The 19,575-nt window shown below is 39.4% G+C and overlaps 1 protein-coding gene across 1 annotated transcript; it reads left to right on the top strand.

Annotated features, from left to right (window-relative positions):
• The first annotated feature begins 512 nt into the window (after positions 1-512).
• On the top strand, positions 513-13,678 carry C1H5orf15 (chromosome 1 C5orf15 homolog). Its single transcript, XM_058540370.1, has 3 exons — positions 513-680; positions 10,140-10,666; positions 12,177-13,678. The coding sequence occupies exons 1-3, from the start codon at positions 542-544 to the stop codon at positions 12,306-12,308; spliced, it is 798 nt and encodes a 265-aa protein (XP_058396353.1). The 5' UTR covers positions 513-541; the 3' UTR covers positions 12,309-13,678.
• The last annotated feature ends 5,897 nt before the right edge of the window (positions 13,679-19,575 follow it).

Below are 19,575 nucleotides of genomic sequence, written 5' to 3'. Positions count from 1 at the left end.
AACTCCACAAAGGTAGGGGGTTCGTTTTGTTCACTGCTGTATACTGAAACAAGGAGAGGCGCTAAATATCTGTTGAAGTAATAAATAATTATGGAGGAAGATAAAAAATAAAACAATTACCTATAATTCCACCACCCAGGTAACGGCCACTGTTACCATTGTGTTATCTTCGCCTTTGGGACGGGGAGGGCAGTTACTTCCTTTTGAGGATCAGTCTATTACACAGTTGGATCTTCCTTTTAAAAATGTTTTAAAATACTTAGCTGTATAGTATCCCACTACGTGGGAGGCAGGAGGGGCTCGCTCCGACCCTCTTCACACCTTACAAGTTACATCCTTAACCCGCAGCCAGGTTTCGGGAGACCCCCTCTTTGCGGCAACAACACCCAGTACCCCTCCTCATTCTGGTTTTCAGCGCCCCACTCCAGGCTGCGACGTCATCACGTTGGGACGTATATGCCCAGGGCCGCGATGCTTCACGCGGTGTCTGACGTCATGACGCAGATCCTAGCAACAGCGCAGGCTCCGGGCCGAGTCGGTTATGGCCGCTGTCGCCCAGAGGAAGATGAGGGGGCCGGTGCAAGCGAAGCTGCCGCCCAGGCCGGGCATCCAGATCCCCGGCGGGGTGGCGCGGCTGCTGGTCCCGGCGCTCCTGCTTGCGTCCTCCACCATGTCCAGTGGTAAAGGGGGCGCGGCGGCGGGGCGGGCGCGGGAAGACGGGGAGGGCCCGGCGCGCGCCGGGAGACAGGCTGGGCCAGGGAAAGGGCGCTTCCGAGTGTCCGGAGCAGATGGCGAGGTCTAGGTGGGGCAGGGTCTCTACGACCCGAGGAGGGAGAGTAGGCTGTCTCACGGGGTCTAAGGAGGTGGGGTCTCTAAGAGGCCTGAGAAGCAGGGTTGAGAGATGCAGGGACCCAGGGAGCAGAGTGTGTAGATGGGCGGGGAGGAGCGGTGGTGGTGTCTAGAGTCTTGAAGAATGAGTTGCCACGGGGAATGGCGGTGGTGGGTTCTCCAGAATTCCTTGGAGGGGGCAGTTAGGAGGGTCTAGAAGAGGAGACGGGGAGGCAGGTGCTGAGGAGATGGCCGAGGTTAGGAGGTCTCCTAGACCCTCTAGAGAGGGTCCCAGGGTGGGGAGGGGGCACCCAGGGGTCTAGCAGGGCCAAGGGAGGATGGGGTCTTTCCAGAACGAGTGAGATCAGTGGTAAGGACGAAGGTGGGCAGCGGCAGTGACCAGGCTGAGCTGATGGAATATTTCGGAGAGCAAAAGTGAAGGAGAGAGAACTTGCTTCAGGTGCTAGTGCATCTCTGAGGTCTGGAGGGTTCTGGTACTTAGTAAAGAACTAAAATGCTGGGGCTTTGGGCTCCTGAGCGGCTTGGGAGGAGGAGAGGAGTTTCGGAACAAGGGAGATTGTTTGTAGACCTGATCCCCTTTCCCTGTGTCCTGGGTTAACCGGACAACCCTGTTTCATTCTAATGGATCCGTAGGATTTGATTATTTCTTTTTTTTCTTTTTAATTTAAAAAAAATTTTATTTTAGTTTTTGTTGAGGTATAATTGACTTATTATATTAGTTTCAGGTGTACAACATAATGATTCAATGTTTGTATACACTGCAAACTAATCTCCATAATAAGTCTAGTTACCGTCCGTTAACATACATAGTTACAAAATTTTTGTTTCTTGTAATGAGTACTTCTAAGATTTACTCTCTTAGCAACTTTCAAATGTGCAGTACAGTATTATTAACTATAGTCAGCATGCTGCACAGTACATCCCTGTGACTTATTTATTTTACAACTGGAAGTTTGTACCTTTTGACTCCCTTTACTCGTCCCCCCCCCCCCCCCCCCCAGTTCTTTCCTTTGACAACCACCAATCTGTTGTCTCTATCTATGAGCTTGGCTTTTTTGTTTGTGTTTTGTTTTGATTTGTTTGTTTTGGTTTTTTTAGATTCCACATATTAGTGATATCATACAGTTTTTGCTATTCTCTGACTTATTGCACTTAGCATAATGCCCTCAAGGTGCATCTGTGTTGATGAAAATGGCAAGATTCCATTCTTTTTTATGGCTAAATAATATTCCATTATATATATATATACCCCACAACTTCTTTATCCATTCATCTGTCAATGGCCACTTAGGTTGTTTCCATATCTTGGCTATTGTGAATAATACTGCGTAATTAAGTATTTCTTTTCTTAGAAATGTTACATTGTGAATCAAGATATTGAAGTCTTAATTGAGGAATGAGGAAATCTGTAAACCAGGGTCTGAGACTTATTAGTGGGGAACAAATCCACTAATAAGAGCTCATAATGATTAAGCTATATCTTGTTTAGTAGTCCCTTTGTTCTTTCAGGCCAAGACACAATCCTGCTTTTCTCTCTAAATCCTTTTTGAGTATTCAGATGAAAAACAGTGTGGACCGGATAGTGTTCTCTTATTTGCCAACAGGAGTTGTGTGGCCGTACTTCCTCTTCTACAGTGGTGTGGTTACTTACTTAGGTTTCCCCAGCAGCACTGAGGGCAGGGCAACTGGACCACCCTCCCAGAAGTGTTTGTAGGTCTGTGGGGAGGGACTGTGGTCCATTTTCCCAAGGCTGTTTCATCATTAGTAAAATATTATGAGGCTTTTCCCTGGTTGATGCAGATATTACTGTTCCTAAAATACTTAAGTATCATGATTGTTTTGGTCATTTAATCATGTAAGGAAAAAACTGACATTTAAACATTTATATTTCTTGCTGGAATGCTTAAGATATAGAGTTTGGGGGATATATAGCTGGCAACTGTAGTTTCAGAAAGAACTTTTCTGCCTAAGAGATGATTGAAAATCTTGTGATGAGGGGTAAGTGAGGGGGAATGTGGAGTATTAAAGTGTCCTCTTGTCTCTGTTTTTATTTGTTAGAGCCCCATAAATATTGCTCTGACTATGCTGGAACATTTTAGGGAATCTTTCTTTTTTATTAAGTCTTTATATATACCAATTTTAAATTCAGATTATTCTCTACTGAAAATAACTTAAATGAAAACTAACATATACATTTAATAGGGAAAGCAGCTCCGTTGCAGTATAGTGTAGCATTTGTAAAGCTTTGGGTAATGTAAGTGTTTTTTGTAAGCGTGCCTTATGGTAGAGTGATTTCAAAGTAATTACTCTTGTAATAAGAAAATTAAAGTCTAGATAGTTTCTGTTGAGTTCCAGACTTCATGTAAGCATAGAAAGTTTAAAAGTTACCACATTGAATTTATTTAAACTTGTTCCATATTAGGTTTCTTAAAATTTCAGTGCTTGGGTGTATTCTTGACAATCTGTAAGAATTTTTAAGTTTTATGTTTTTGTGTTGTTAAAGTCTAAAAAAATATAATAGAAGCATTATTTTGGATCACTGCATGATCACCTTATGACCAAGTCTTGCCATGCTGTTTCAAAAGTGCCTACTTTCTGGTGGCCAGCCCTGTGGCCTAGTGGTTAAGTTCAGCCCGCACTGATGTGGTGTCCTGGGTTCAGTTCCCGGGTGTGGACCTACACCACTCATAGGCGGCCATGCTGTGGCAGTGACCCACATACAAAATAGAGGAAGATTGGCACAGATGTTAGCTCAGGGCGAATCTTCCTCAGCAAAAAGAAAAAAAAAAGTGCCCACTTTCTACATTTGCCATCATATTGCTCATCCAAAATTTAAAGTGTGATGCATTTAATTTTTAAGGCAATGTTTCCCATTCTAGTGTGTGAATGAATTCTCAGGGTCCTCTGCATTCTTGTTTGAGAAATATCAATATAGTTTAATTTAAGGCAGTTTTTTAAAGGGACCACTAGGAGAGAATTAAATTTAGAGTTTTATTTTTAAAATGTTAAGTGTTAACTAGAGAGGAATATCAAATAGGAAAGGTTAGAAATGGAACATTTAGAAGTCTAAAGTAATATACATATTTGTAGAAGCTCAACAATTAAATCCATAAAGTCAGAGTTATCACTTTGTTCTGAATACTCTTCATATCTGACTGGATCAACTTCTCTCCTTTGAAGGAGGAGAGGTTCAGGAGATTGATCTAATTTGCATCAGATGTTTCAGATGAATTTTTAGTTGGGTTTCTTGTATATTACTTGCACGTTTTTACTCCTTGAACAATACTTATTAATTCTACTTCTACTTCGTGCGTGGTATTGGAGTTACAACAACAAATAGGATGACATGGGAGAGATCCTTAGAAGAACGAGTGGGGTTTTGCCTGGCTGAGAGCTATAGGAAAGGCTTTTCAGAGGGTGCAGTAGGTGCAAAGATGCTACTTGAGAAGCGGTGTAGGATTTGTGGTGTGAGTTGGGTCAAGATCATAATTAGTAAATATCTATTGAATGCTTGCTATCTGTTAAGTAGGCAGAGGGGATAGAGTAGTTAGGGAGATTAGTAAGAGATGATGAGATCGAGGTAATGGGAGCCAGATCGTGTAGGATCTTATAGGCTCTTAGAAAGACTGAATTTCACTTTTGAGAGAAATGGAGAGCTCTCAGAAGGTTTTAAGCAGAGGAGTAACATCATTTAACTTAAGTTTTTACAGGATGACTCTGGCTGTTGTATTGAGAGTGGACAGTATGGGTTATGGTAGAAGCAGGCAGGTCATTTAGAAGGCTACTGTAATAATCCAGGTGAGATGGTGGTGGCTTGGCCTAGGGGTGAAAAGTTTTCAAATTCTGCATGTATTTGGAAAGTAGAGTAACAGATTGGATGTGGGGTGTTAAGAAAATGATGACTTCAAGGTTTTTGGCTTAACTAGAAAAATGGAGTTGCCATTAACTGAGAGGGAGACTGTAGGTAGAGTAAGTATTTTTTTCTTTCTTTTTGACATGGGAAGTAATGATGCATTTCTTTAAATTAAACTTTTTATTTGAAATAGTTGTAGATTCACTTGTAGTTGTAAGAATAACACAGAGATCCTGTGTACTCTTTACTTAGTTTTCCCCAATGGTAACATCTTGCACAACTGTAGTACAGTATCACAACCAGGATACTGACATTCTTACAATCAAGATACAGAGCATTTCTGTCACCATAAGGACCTCTCGTGTTGCCCTTTTGTGGTACCCCCCACTTCCCTTCTGTTCCCACTCCCTCCTGAAATCCTGGCAACCCCCACTAATCTGTTTTTTATTTCTCTAGTTTTGTCATTTTGAGAATGTGATATAAATGGAATCATACGGTATGTAACTTTTTGGGATTGGCTTTTTTCACCTAGCATAATTCTCTGGGGATTTATCCAAGTCACTTCATTTGTCAATAGTTTGTTCCTTTTTATTGCTGAGTAATAATCCATGGTATGGATGTACTACACTTTGTTTAACCATTCATCTATTGAAGGACGTCTGGGTTGTTTCAGTTTTTGACTATTATGAATAAAGCTGCTGTAAACATTCACGTACAGATTTTTTGCGTGAATGTAAGTTTTCATTTCTCTGGGATAAATGCCCAGGAGTGCATTTGCTGGGTCATATGGTAGTTGCATATTTAGTTTTCTAAGGAACTGCCAGACTGTTTTCTGGCTGGTTGTCCTATTTTACATTTACCACCAGAAACATATGAGTGATACGATTTCTCTGCATCCTTTCCAACATTTGGTGTTGTCATTATTTTTTATTTTACCCATTCTGATACCCATTTTACTAGAATTCTGATAGGTTTGTAGTGATAGCTCATTGTGGTTTTAATTTGCATTTTCCCAATGGCTAATATCTTTCATGTGCTTATTTGCCATCTGTATATTCCCTTTGATGAAATGTCTCTTTGTGTCTTTGCCTATGTTCTAATGGATTGTTTGCCTTTTTACTTTTGAGTTTTCAGAGTTCTTTATTCTAGATAGTAGTCCTTTGTTGGGTATGGGGCTTACAGATATTTCTCCCACTTTGTGGCTTGTGTTTTCATCCTCACAGGCAGGTCTTTCATGGAGCAAAAATTTTTAATTTTGATGGAATCCAATTTATGAATTTTTCCTTTTATGTATTGTGTTATTGATGTCAGGTCTGAGAATTTGTTGCCTAGTCCTAGATTCCAAAGGTTTTTTCTTATGTCTTTTTCTAAAAGCTTTATAATTTTACATTTAAATTTGTGATCCATTTTTAGTTAATTTTTGTGTAAAGTGTAAGACTTAGGTCAAGGTTCATTTAGCTTGTTAATATGGTGGATTACGTTGATTGATTTTTGAATATTGAGCCAGTTTTGCATCCGTGGAATAAACCTCACTGTTCATGGAATATCATTCTTTTTATATATTGCCGATTGCTATTTGCTAATATTTTGTTAAGGATTTTTGCATCTATGTTCATGAAAGATATCAGTCTGTAGTTTTCTTTTTCTGTAGTCTTTGGTTTTGGTATCAGGATAATAATACCAGCTTCATAAAATGAATTGAGAAGTCTTCCCTCTTCTTATGTTCTCTGGAAGAGATTGTGTAGAACTGGTGTTAATTCTTCTTTAAACATTTGGTAGAATTCTCCAGTGAAACCATCTGGGATTGGAGATTTATTTTTTGGGAGTTTTAAAATTAAGAATTCAATTTCCTTAATAGTTATAGGGCTGTTCAAATGATATGTTTCATATTGGGTAAGTTGTGGTAGTTTGTGTTTTTAAGACTCTCGTCTTATCTAAACTTTCTTTTTTAGTTGGTTTTTTATGGCATTGCTCTGGCAGGAGACTGGGGTGTTGCTGCACATTACTGCCAGGTAGAAGTAGAAATCTAGGGTCAATTTGATCTCTGTTGACACCTGAAGGGAGGTGGTCATTGTTACTTCTGGGCAGGGGTGGGACTTCTGGCTCCCCTCATGGTCTGCACTGACATAGTGGTGGGGGTGGCCTCATTACTGCTGGGCAGTAGTTAAAGTCTTGTCTTTCCACTGGGCCTCCTCTGACACCACCCCACTGTAGTGGGGAAGGGGCACCTCGTTACAGCCTGGTGAGGTTGGAAATCTCAGCTTTTGCTGGTGTGAATGTGAGTGGAGCCATGGTTTTTTCTGTGGTGTTTGCCTGGAGTAGAGCAGCCATTGTCTAAAAGTTTTCTTTCTTGCTAGGCTGCCTCTCTCTTGATCTTTTGGCCAGAGAGAGCAGGCTTTTGGGGGGGGCCCTTTTTGTTGGTACCCCTTGGTGTTCCCAGGTTGCTGGCTTCTTCAGCTCCAAGTCTGGAATACACGAGATAAAAAGAAAATCCAAGAAAGTCACCGCTGTGTCATTTCTCAGGTCCTAAGGTCTCTAACTGCTCTGCCTTATTCTCTCCACCTTTTTGAATTTTCTTAGGTTATTTTATATACAATATGCAGTTTTTTTAGTTGTTTTTAGTGGGAGGAATAGGGAGAAGTATGTCTACTCCATCTTCCTGGAAGCCAAAGTCAGAATTCATTTTGAATATGTTAACTTGAACGTTATACATGTCAAGTAAGAGTTGGATTTATGAGTCTAGAGTTTTGGTAGTTCGTGGGAGTTCTCTTCTGATGGCTTCATTTTTCTCACAGAAGTTAGGAAATGATGTCATCAGTTGAAAATGAGGACAGTAGAGAAGGTTTGGCAATTTGAGGACAGAGGGAGATGTGAATGGCCTCCTAAGGGTGTAGGAGGGTGAATGGACTAGGAAAATACAGTATAATTGCCAACAGCATTACATATACACCTGAATTTTTGGCATTGAATTTAAAATGAAATAAAAACAGTGGCATGGTTATGTATTTATTTCCAGCCATGTTCAGCTGCTTGGTGCAGATGGGGAGTAGTCAGCGAGTTTGATTTAACTTAGGAGGTAGCCTTGCCAAGTAAGTGGGACAGAGTGAGCAAGCGGGAAGGGGATTGAAGTTATATGTAAGAGAGGGATAATGGCTGACCACAGAACTGAATCTGGGTAGAGAGGGAAGAGAGTGTATTGGGTGAGAGTGGGGTGGTGGCCATGAGGGACCCAAAAGGTGGTAGGATCAGAAAATTGTAGGCCCTGATGGATTCAGAATACCAGGGAATGAATTCGAAGGATGGGAGGTCGTGTCAGCAAGGGGGATGTATGAAATTGAGATTGTGGAAGAGTTGTGATGATAGGTGAGGACCGTGGGAATGAGAGGTGAAGGTAAAGGGGAGAGCTGGCTCATCAGAAGAAAGGAGGTCAAGGATTTTGAAATCAAGACAAGAGTAGTGAAGTAGAGTGAACTCTAGAGCCAGGAGCTAAAATCATTGAGAAATAGGGACCATGACCCGGGAGTTGGTGGACAAAGGTTAGTGGGTGACAGCTGATGACAGGAGAGTAAGGCTGGGGGCATTTAGGGAGAGGAATGGGAAAATGGTCTGGGAGAGGCTCCCTCCCTCCCCAGGAGAATAGTTCCCCCTCCTCCAGACTCAGTGGTGCAAGGATATGGGAGAAAAATAGCTGTTAATGAAAAGGGCTGCAGGGACAGTGTGTCCTTAAGGGAGATCCAGGTTTTAGTTATAACGCAAAAGTGAAGGATGATAGAAGGATTTGCTTATGACTGACTGAATTCTAGAGGGCACAGTGGAGGGGTTGGGCGATAGGGACAAATTATAATCATTCCCACCCCTTTCAGCTTGTATCCTTTAAATATGATTATTCCAAAAGTTAAGCATAGAAAAACAAATTTTAAAAAAGTCAAGGTTAGTTAATGGGCTCGAAGTTTTTTAAAATTTTATTTTAAAATGTTTTCCGACACTTTGGCAGGAAAATTAAATATATCAGAGAAATAGTAATTTATAAGTGTCTGAATCATAACTAAGTTGAGGTGATAAATGTAAAAATTCTTTTAAGAAATTCCTATTAATAGTCTTCTGAATAACGTACTCAATAATGTACTCAATTATAAGCCGTGTTTATTTTCTTCTAGTGAAAAATTTCAAGGAACCAACTGGTGAGAATTTTTAAGAGAATTTTACTAATTTACTAAATTTTTACTGATTTACTAAATTATTTTTTCTGAGAGATTCTATTCAGTCCCATTGAGACTCGCTATTTATTTTTTCTACAAGAAGTAGATGTCAACTATGCTACACAAGCCAGAGTATATTCACATAAACAAACAAAGACTTGTCTGTTAGATTGTTAATTTGTGTGCAGGCATGCATGTTTGTGAAGGCCCGGGAATGATTTGGTTTAATATTATCCCTTTTAAAATATTTTAATTTGATAGACTTTAAAATATTATCTGTGTATTTTTAGATCTCATATAACAGTTCTTTTGTTTTTAAAGTATAATGGATATTCTTGAAGTTCTTCAACAGATACTACATTACATTATAAATTAGAAACAATGTTAAGTTTTGACAGGGATTCCTCTGAACTTTTGGTATATAGAGTTACTTCTGTGACTAATTGAACCTTCGCTTTAGTAAACCATGCTGAGTGGGTAGGAGCATAAGGAAGTAAGAGCTTGTATGTATTTGGTGTCATTCCCATACTTGGGTTGCCTTTCCCAATATTTAAAATAGTCTAGTTCACACTTACTTTTCAAGTTCCAGTTTCTAATCTTTTCCTTTAGAAACTAAGAATACTTTTTTTTTTCCCTAAGAATACTTTTTTTTTTTTTTAAATTTGGGAAAGAGAGACTTCCAGTTCTAGTATAACTTAGAAATGCTGCCTATAGCTCACTTCTCTGCAGCTTCTCTTGAATTTGTTGTACTGTGTTGAAAATATTTAGATTCAAATTTCATATCTAGTTTGTGACCTACTTGAGCTAGGATCAGCCACTTATCTTTCTGTTTGGGGATAGGGTGGAGTCTGGGCAAAGATTACTGAAATCCAACCTCTTTGTCAAATGAAAACAAAGGGGATGGTAAGAGCCTTGTGTAGACTGCCATTGTGACCTACAGGCAGGCCCCTCTCTGTTCTTTCTTTTCTTTTTCTTTTGGTGGCAGGCTATAGAATGCAGTAGGTCTTTTATGCTGCTTAAGTTGTTACTATCTGGCAAAGCAATTGTTATCTGATGAATAATTGACTAAGAAGAAATGTAACTGCTGGCTATTGAAACTTATTAATAATTCTCAAGAGAAGCTTATAGGAATTTAGCAGAGAGAAATGCATAGTGAAAAATCTAGGTAAATATGCTTCTATCTTGGTGGAGATAAAGTTGGAGATTTCAGTTTAATGTTCTTTATTTGCTTATTTTAGCTGTACCAGAGATGAATTTGCCAAGCCAACCTGAACTCCATCTAGATGTTTCTACTCCAGATATGAATACTTTAACACATGAAAACCAAACCAAACCTTCTAATCTGCAAATCAGCACCACCCTCTCTCCCACAACTAGTACAGAGAAAAGTGGAGGGGCATCTGTGGCCCCTCATCCCTCACCTACTCCTTCTCTGTCCCAAGAGGAAGGTGAAAACAATGAAGATCCTAGCATAGAGGAGGAGGATCTTCTCATGCTGAATAGTTCTCCGTCCACTGCCAAAGACACTCTGGACAATGGAGATTATGGAGAAGCAGACTATGACTGGACCACCAGCCCCAGGGATGATGAATCCAGTGAGGGCTTGGAAGAAAATAGGGGCTACATGGAAATCGAACAGTCAGTGAGATCTTTTAAGCCCCCATCCTCAAATATAGAAGAGGAAGATAGCCATTTCTTTTTTCATCTTATTATTTTTGCTTTTTGTATTGCTGTTGTTTACATTACATATCACAATAAAAGGAAGGTAAGTTTGGCATTTTTAAGCCCCTCTTGTTGACCTTTATTATCTCAGTTATATTATTAATGCTTTTGATGATTCAGAGTATTTTCTTTTTTAGTCAAGTTTAAATTGATGGTAAAATATCGAGATGTCTAATCAGTTTATAAATCTATGGTATATTGTAACAAGGTACAGACAGAATGCTTTACTGTATATGCTTCAAAAAAAAGATTAATTTTTAATGAGCAAAACTGAAGCTCAGTGGGTTTTTAAAAAAAGGTTTTATATCTTAATTTAGCATTGCTACTTCCATGGGAATACTTGGAAAGAAAGATTGTTAATTTAATTCTTTCAATTTATTAAGCATCGAACTTAATGACATTTTAATAACTTTTTTCATGGTTGTAAAAGTATTACATGTTTATTTTAGGGAATTCAGAAAACACAGAAATGTATAGAAAAAATTTAAGCTACCATCCAAATCTGAGCATTGTTAACATTTTGGTATATTTCTGGTCTATAAATATGTATATAATGCAGACATATGTGTATGTTATAATTTTTAAATGAATTTGATTTCATATAGAGTTTTGTGTCTTCTTACCTACCATGAACATTTTTCATATCATTAATATTCTTTAAAAACATGATTTAATAGCTACATAATTTATTTAGCTATTTTCCTGTTGAACATTTAGATGGTTTCCAATTTTTGGTTCAGATATAATATCGTGATGAACGTTTCTGTACTGGAATTGGTTTGTGGGTTACATGAGGCAAAGGAGGCATGAATAGGACTGGATGGGTAATTTCGTGTGAGGGTGCATCCTGGCACCGCATAGTCTGAGAGCTGAATAGTTAAGCTTTTCAAACACTTAAAGGGAAATGAAACAGTGTCCTTTTTAATACTTACTGGTCAGGAAATCTCAGTTTTTGACTTGGTTGTAACTTGCTTTGTGATTCCTGCCAAGCCATCTTCCTTTGGGGCCTTGATTTTCTTTGAGAAATGACAAAACTGGACCAGATAATTTCAGATTGTCTTCTGGCTTTGAGAATCTGTGATTCTAATATCTTGTTTGTGGTTTTGAGTTAGAAAACAAGCAAACCAACCCTTTTGGTTATTTGTGGTTTAGTGGTCTATCACTAGCTTTGTAAATATTTGTAGGTGGACAAAATTGTGAATACCAGAGATATTCTATCCCAGTGTTTAGTGTTGGGCCATCTCTATTATAAACACTTATGGGACTTGTTAAACAGGTAGGTTCCCAGGCTCCACTGCAACCTACTAAGTCATCTCTGAAGATAGAGCCCAGGAATCAGTCTTTAACAAGCACTCCTATGTACATTGAAATTTGAAAAGCACTGTCTAGCCTTGTTTACAAGATGGAAAACAAAAAAATCCCTTTTGTTGTTGTTGATATTTTACTTTTTGTATTTGGGAACCTAGGAGAGAGATCTTTCACTTCTTATAAAAACTTTTAGCATATCCTCCATTTTCTCTTTTGCCTATCTAATTTATTTTGTTTTATTCCAGATTTTTCTTCTGGTTCAAAGCAGGAAATGGCGTGATGGTCTTTGTTCCAAAACAGTGGAATATCATCGTCTAGACCAGAATGTTAATGAAGCGATGCCTTCTCTGAAGATTACCAATGACTATATTTTTTAAAGCACTGTTATTTGGGTTTGCTTATTATGTAATTTTATTTGCTTGACTTTTTATATGATATCGTGCAGATGTTTGCCATAGGCAGTTGGTACTTAAATGAGAGGTGGGTCTCTCTTTATTTTGCCTTGGTGCTTTGGAAATTAAATGTCACAAACAAGGAGTGTATAATTTTTCATCTACATTTTTAGAAGTGAATTCAATCAGATGTCAAAAATGTGGAGCTAAGCATTACCTGTTATTTTTTATTGTTTTAGATTTCTTTATTGTACTTCTTCTGGAAGTATTAGTAATGCTTCTTTTAAAAGATCCCAAACTTGTAATTAAATTCTAACATATCTAATACTGCTGACTCAGATTCTCTTTCTGCCATCCAAATACTATTTTTTAAGCACACTTTTCTTTGTGCTCTCCAACAGTAATCTACAAGGATATATGTAATAATGCTTTTCATATAAGTAACATTTTTTCTTCCGGGAAAATTGTTTTGGATATTTTTGGATAATTTAAATATAATTTAAGATAATTGTATTGCTCATTCTGACCACAATTTTAGGTAACACATTAATAAATGTGTTTAGAAATTCTGGCAATAGAGACTCTGCAGTTTGCAGTGGATATAGAGAAAATGGTATAGAGATACCATTTTTTGGTTTGAATTACTAAGCTAAATTTAGAGGTAGAAATTGTAGTAAAATATTAAATACACGTACAATTGCTTTTAGTTAGCAATTGATTGTAGCACAGATTCCTCCAAGCTTTCAAGCAAGGTGCAGAGTTTAAAATAATATCAGATTTGTTCACTTTTATTATTTCATCATAAGTTTGAATAAATCTTAGGGGCCATTATCACCTAAGTAATATTGTATCTAGGTTTTTCAAATAAAAATTATACCTGATTGAAGTTGTTTGTATACATAAAAGATATATGTGTACACTGGCTTTTTCTCCCTGTACTTGTTTTTTCTTTTTCCTTTTTTTTTTTTTTTACAGCAACTGGAAATTTATTTACTGTATTTCATTTTAGCTTGTCTTTTTATCATAAAGAATTGATCAATGTGTAAATATGTGATTTGAACCGTGGTTGACTTATAAGTGTGACTACGACTTTTTAGAAAACGTAACCCCTAATATACGTTAAACACCACCCACTCACATAGCCCGGGTGAGCCAGTGGGCATGTGCTTTGTGTAGAGATGGAAGAAGCAGGTCCGTCATTTCTCTTGGGTGGACAGTTTACTGTTCTAATAAGGAAGGGAAGCACAATGGAAATACACCTGAACTATTTTATTGCAGTAGTTTTTTTCATATCTGAAATTATTTAATATTTTGAATAAGATTTTAAAAAAATAAATGGCAAAGATACAAATCCATGATTTTATAAGTGTGTTTCATTTTAATGATGGTATGCGGTCCTTCATTTGGGTGGTGACAGAGGGGTAGTGCTACGTCTGGGAGGAAGCTCTACTGATTAGCTTGCTTTTGTTCCTTTTAGCTGTAGAAATCTGCCTCTATGAATCCCACTTACATTTCTAAATCCTACTTTATGTACAATTTACTGCTAGGTGCTGAAGTTTATTGAAAACTGTAGCAAACTAGGATTGCAAAGAAAAGTGAAGCAGCTAAACCAATGTGCGCTTTCTAGCATCCTGGCCTCCCTGTTGTCTTCCTGTTGAAGGCTCCCTCATCTTGGAGGATCATCCCTTTAATGCATCTAGGGTTCTTGGCCACCTCCTGCTGGCACGTTCGTTGCTACCCAAGTCCCAGTGCTGCTGTCAAGTAGCCTCTGACTTCTGGAGCATCAGTTCGTACATTGATTAAAATTGCTGCCAGAGTCTTACAGAAGCATCTGAGCTGTTGGTCTATAAATGTGTATATAATTCATACATACATACATATATATATATGTTATTTTTAAGTGAATTTGATCTCAGAGTTTTGTGTCTTGTTTTTTAACCTAACAAATCATGAGCATTTTCCATATTAATATTCTTTGAAAACACTTAATAGCTACATAATTTATTGAGCTATTTTCCTGTTGGATGTTTAGATGGTTTCCAGTTTTTGGTTCAGAAATAATGCTGTGATGAACGTTTCTGTACTGGAATCGGTTTGTTGGATTCCATGAGGCAAAGTAGGCGTAAATAGAACTGGATGGCGCAAATGAGACCCACACTTGAGTCTTACGGCACTAATGTATCCTACTCTCGTGTAGTTTTGTCTGCTTCCGTCTCCCAGTGTCACTTTCTGGATAGACCAGGAGCTCTGCACCGAATGTTGGTACTAAAGTCATAATAGTTACCCTTTAGCTCCATTCCTGTGTCTTATCCAAAAAGGAATGGTTGAAACTTGTGAGGCAGACAGAAACATACATTTAGAATGTGTACAGGCAGGCATGTCTTCACTGGGGCTTTGATTTTAGGTGTGAACTCATGAGGGTGAGTGCAAGCTCTTTTGTAGAATGTGCAGGAGGCAGCCCTCTCTATAGTTTGCCCCACAGTGTGAGCTTGAGAACAGAGACTGCCTCTTGGTCATCTCTAGCCCCATATTCACTGCTTGGCACCTACTAGGTCCCTTGAAATCATTCAATGATGTATTTGCAAAATTAGATGAGGAAAAAGCCAAGACACATCAGGCTCTGTGCTGGCTCATGTAGTTGGCATACAGTCTAATACCACTGACATCTGGGACCTGGAACTGCATGCAGTGGGGGAGAACCAAGAGTGCTATGTCAGCTTTATCTGAACATCCACATTCCCACATGAAGCTAAAGCCCACATCAGTTGTGTGAGATATCACCCCTTCCCCCAAATCCCAGGTTCTGATCAGAACAGCTGCTGCCATGAAGGCAAAGGGAGTGGAGAAGGTTACTGCTGGCATAGCTGCCAAAGTGTTCCAGTTCTCTCTCTGGTTGACTTGACGTTTTGCCTTCTCACCTGGTCTGGTGGTGCAACAGTTTGCCTCCCTTCTGGGTTCAGCAGTAAGCAGTTCCATCCTTCCTTGCAGAAGTTCAAGAGATTACAAGTAGTCCGAGGGCCAGATGTCTTCCAAGGGAACGGAAAAGGAGGCTGTCTGAGGTCTGAGGCCAGTCTGTGGCTAGATTCTGTTCCCTTGTGTTTTTACCTACTTGAACACGAGGGGGGAAGTTGCTGGGACATTCTGGAAATGGAGCTGGGGCCGTTTCTGACTCCCGCCTCAATAGCCCTGTGTGGTAGTGACCTGCTGTCTATGCTGCTGAAGTGACTAGGGAGCCTGATTTTGGACAGTAAGTAGCAGCTTCTATCTCATAAGCTCCCTAATATCTCTGCTCTGAAACGATGCTTCTTTCTCTCACAACCCCAGACTGCCTCATTTCTCTATTGGGAAACCCAGAGATGCCATGTTCTGGGAATCCTTTACTTCCTGCACGCCCTTCCCATGGGGCCATTTGTGCTTCTCTCCCAGGCCACCCTTGGCATGTGGATTGGACAGCAGTCCCATCTGAGACCCTTCCAAAGGAAGCAGTGCCTTGCAGTGGCTTACAGCTGTGGTGGGCCCTGGAATCAGACAGGTATGGGTTAGATTCCCACTCTGGGCCAGACCTCTAGGCTGAGTCCTCCCCACACTATTTTGCATCCTCTAGGGAGAGGCCAAACATATTTCCTGATCCCCTTGGGAGTAAGGAAGGGTCTGGGGTCTCTAGAGCTAACTTGAATGTCCTGGGCTTTGCTGGGGCTAAGGACATCCTGGCCCATGTTGCACTTATCTGCTCTTTTAGGAAGACAGACCTGGAAAGAAATGGAGGGGAGGGAGGTTGTGGGGTGAGGTCAAGGCTGGATGACCTTGGTGTGAACTCTTGGTGTTTGTATCAGCCTCCTACCTTGTAAAATGGGCCATTGATTTGCTCACAGGTTTGTCAGGAAGAGAAAATGGATTTATGTTTGTGAAAGGACTTTGTGTAAAGGGAAGAGTTTCCAACATGTCACTGACCACAGACGAGCCACCTCAAGCCTCGGGTCCACTGAGTGAGAGCCTGAAGGAGCTGCTCAGAGCTGCTCACAGTCCTGAGCAGCTCCCCCAGGGCTCCCTTGAGGCACACAGCTCGTCAGAGCTAGGTCTATCCCGAATCATCACCCGCTAGATAACAGATGGGGCTTCCTTGGAGCCTCCCAACCCCATTCCCTGTTCTCCATCTTCATCCTTTTTCTGACACAAGGCCAAAGGGTCCTTCCCATCATGCCCTGGGCTGTTTTCGAGAAACTTTGCCTAGAGGCAGTGGGACCTAGGACCTCAGCGAGAGCTACTTTTAGCTACTTAGCATGCCCGAGCTAAGGGGGCTTACTCCTCTGCGGGAGCAAGGATGGAGGCAGGGCTTGGGCGCCAAGGCTCACCCTCAGGTGTCCACCTTCTGCCATTACCACAGCATCGCATTAGAAAGAAAACACCTGGGCTTCTTGCACTTGGGTCCTGTGCTGCGAACTGGGGGTGACAGTAGGTCAAGACAGACACTATCTCTGTCCCCATGGTGCCCATTGACAAGCAGAGAAGAAAAAGAATTAAGCAATCACAGTGAAGTGTGATACGTCAAAAACTGGATTTCACTTTTGTTTCTTCGTGGTGAAGGTAATTTAGACTCATTACAATAGCAGCTAACACCTAGGGAGGGCTTACAACGGACAGGCACTCACTGCTCCGTGTGTGCACCCAGCCCAGTGAGGTGGTTGCTGTTATTATCCCCATCTCACAGATGAGGAGACAGAAGCCTACAGAGGTAAGCGACTTGCCCGAAGTCGTACAGCTGGTAAGACAGAGCTGGGATTTGAATTAAGGTAAGGTTTGACTCTAGCCTCCCTGTTCTTGATCACTAATTGCCTGTTGTGATAGAAAATGAGACAGCTACAGAAAAGTAAGAAGAATTATCCAAAGGTTCCCTCCCCTTAGGCCCTAAACATTTAGGTGTATTTTATTTTTTCTTCTTTTAAAATTGCTTTTATTATGAATATAACATTACACACTATAGGAAAATGCATCAAACAAATGTACAGCTTAACAAATTATTACAAAGCAAATGCTCATGTAGCTATCACCCAGGGAGAGAAGTAGAGCTTTGCCAGCACCCCCAGCTCCCCTCCCAATCACCACTCTCTCCTTCCCTCCATAGGGAGCCATTTTCTTGACCTTTATAGTAATCACTACCTAGGTTTTCTTTACCACCTAAGTATATATCCCCAAACACTATAATTTAGTAAGTTTTGGACTTTTATATAAATGAAATACAGTATGTATTGCATATATTTTTTTGTGACTGGCTTCTTTCATTCTACATTATGATGGTGAGATTCATGATATTAGTTCAGTGTGTAGCTGCAGTTCTTTCATTTTTGCTGCCGGATAGCATTCTCTTGTGAAAATATACTGCAATATATTTATCTAGTCTATTGTCGATGGACATTTGAGTGATTTCCACTTTCAAACTATTATGGATGAGACTGTTAGGAGCATTCTTATATACATACATGTCTTTCGTTGCTTGCAGGAGTATTTGTGTTTCTGGTGGGTATATACCTAGCAGTTGAATTGCCGGATGCATACTTTCCACTTGAATAGCTAATACCAAACAATTTTCTCAAGTGATTGAACCAACCTATACTCCTTCTAGCAGTGTGTGAGAGTTCCTGTTGCCGTACATCCTTGCTAACACCTGGCATTGTTAGTGTTCTTAATTTTAGCTATTCTGCTGGATATGTAGTGGTATTGCATTGGGGTTTAACTTGGCATTTCCCTGAAGATTTTTTTCTATTGGAGTGTCTGTCTTTTTCTTACTGCGCCTTGTGGGAGTTCTCTCTTCTGGATATGAGCCCTTAGTTGGTCATATATGTGACAAATCACATATATACTCTTTCTCTGTGTCTGGCTTGCCTTGGCACTCTCTTAATGGTGTCTTTTGATGCACAGAGCTTCTTCAAGTTTTTTGAGGAAATTATGGCTCTGTTTCATTGAGATACACTTTACATACATAAATCCACAGATTTTAAGTGTTCAGTTCAATCAGTTTTGACAATTGTATATATCTGTGCAATTGCCACTTCAAACAACATCACTGCAGAAAGTTCCCTAGTGCCTCTTTCCACGCAATTCTTCACCCACCTTCCAGAGGTAACCACTTTCTGCTTTCTGTCACCATGGATTAGTTCTGCCTGTTCTAGAATTTCATACAGATGGAATAAAAAGTATGTATTCTCTTGTGTCTGACTTCTTTTGGTCAATATAATGGTTTTATTTTTGTTTTTAGATTTGCCCATATTGTTGCATTAATAGTAGTTCATTTTCTTTTTATTGCTGAGTAGTATTCATTGAATTAATAGACCACAATTTGTGTATTCATTCTCCTATTGATGGACATTTGTACTGTTTCTAGATATATACATATATATCCATATCTGAATTTTAATATATGTTATTAATATTTAAATGCATTAATACTTTTAATAATTTAATAAAATTTAATAATTAACATATTAAACATATTATAAATATATATAATATTAAACTTTTAATTTTGTGATAATTTTAGGTTCATATGCAGTTGTAAGAGATAATATAGAGATCCTGTTACCCAATTCCCAATTTCCTTTACCCAATTTCCCTCAATGATAACATTTTGGAAAACTATAGTACAACATCACAACCAGGATATTATTATTATTGTTATTTTTTTGTGAGGGAGATCAGCCCTGAGCTAAGATCCATGCTAATCCTCCTCTTTTTGCTGAGAAAGACCGGCTTTGAGCTAACATCTATTGCCAATCCTCCTCATTTTTTTTTCCCCCAAAGCCCCAGTAGGTAGTTGTACGTCATAGTTGCACATCCTTCTAGTTGCTGTCAGGATATTATTTTGATATAGCCAAGATACAGCACATTTCCATCATCACAAGGATCCCACTTATTGTCCTTTTATAGCCCTTCCACTTCCCTCCCACTCTCAAACCCCTCCTTAATCCCCGGCAACCACTAACCTATTCTCCATTTCTATCATTTTTTCATTTCAAGAATGTTATATAAATGGAATCATATAATATATACCCTTTTGGGAATGGCTTTTCGTTCAGCATAATTCTGTGGAGATTCATCCAGGTTGTTGCAAGTATCAATAGTTCCTTCCTTTTTATTGCTGAGTAGTGTTCCATGGTATAGATGTACCACATATTCTTTAACCGTTCAAGGACGTCTCGTTGTTTCAGTTTTTGACTATCATGAATAAAGCTGCTATAAACATTCATGGACAGATTTT

Source organism: Diceros bicornis, chromosome 1 (assembly GCF_020826845.1).
Source record: "Diceros bicornis minor isolate mBicDic1 chromosome 1, mDicBic1.mat.cur, whole genome shotgun sequence".
Taxonomy (NCBI): Eukaryota; Metazoa; Chordata; class Mammalia; order Perissodactyla; family Rhinocerotidae; genus Diceros; species Diceros bicornis.
This window is presented reverse-complemented; position numbering and strand designations above follow the sequence as displayed.

Coding starts and splice junctions, on each gene's coding strand:
- C1H5orf15 (XM_058540370.1), top strand. CDS start 542: ATGGCCGCTGTCGCCCAGAGGAAGATGAGGGGGCCGGTGCAAGCGAAG. Junction 681..10,139: donor GTCCTCCACCATGTCCAGTG/GTAAAGGGGGCG, acceptor TGCTTATTTTAG/CTGTACCAGAGATGAATTTG. Junction 10,667..12,176: donor CATATCACAATAAAAGGAAG/GTAAGTTTGGCA, acceptor GTTTTATTCCAG/ATTTTTCTTCTGGTTCAAAG.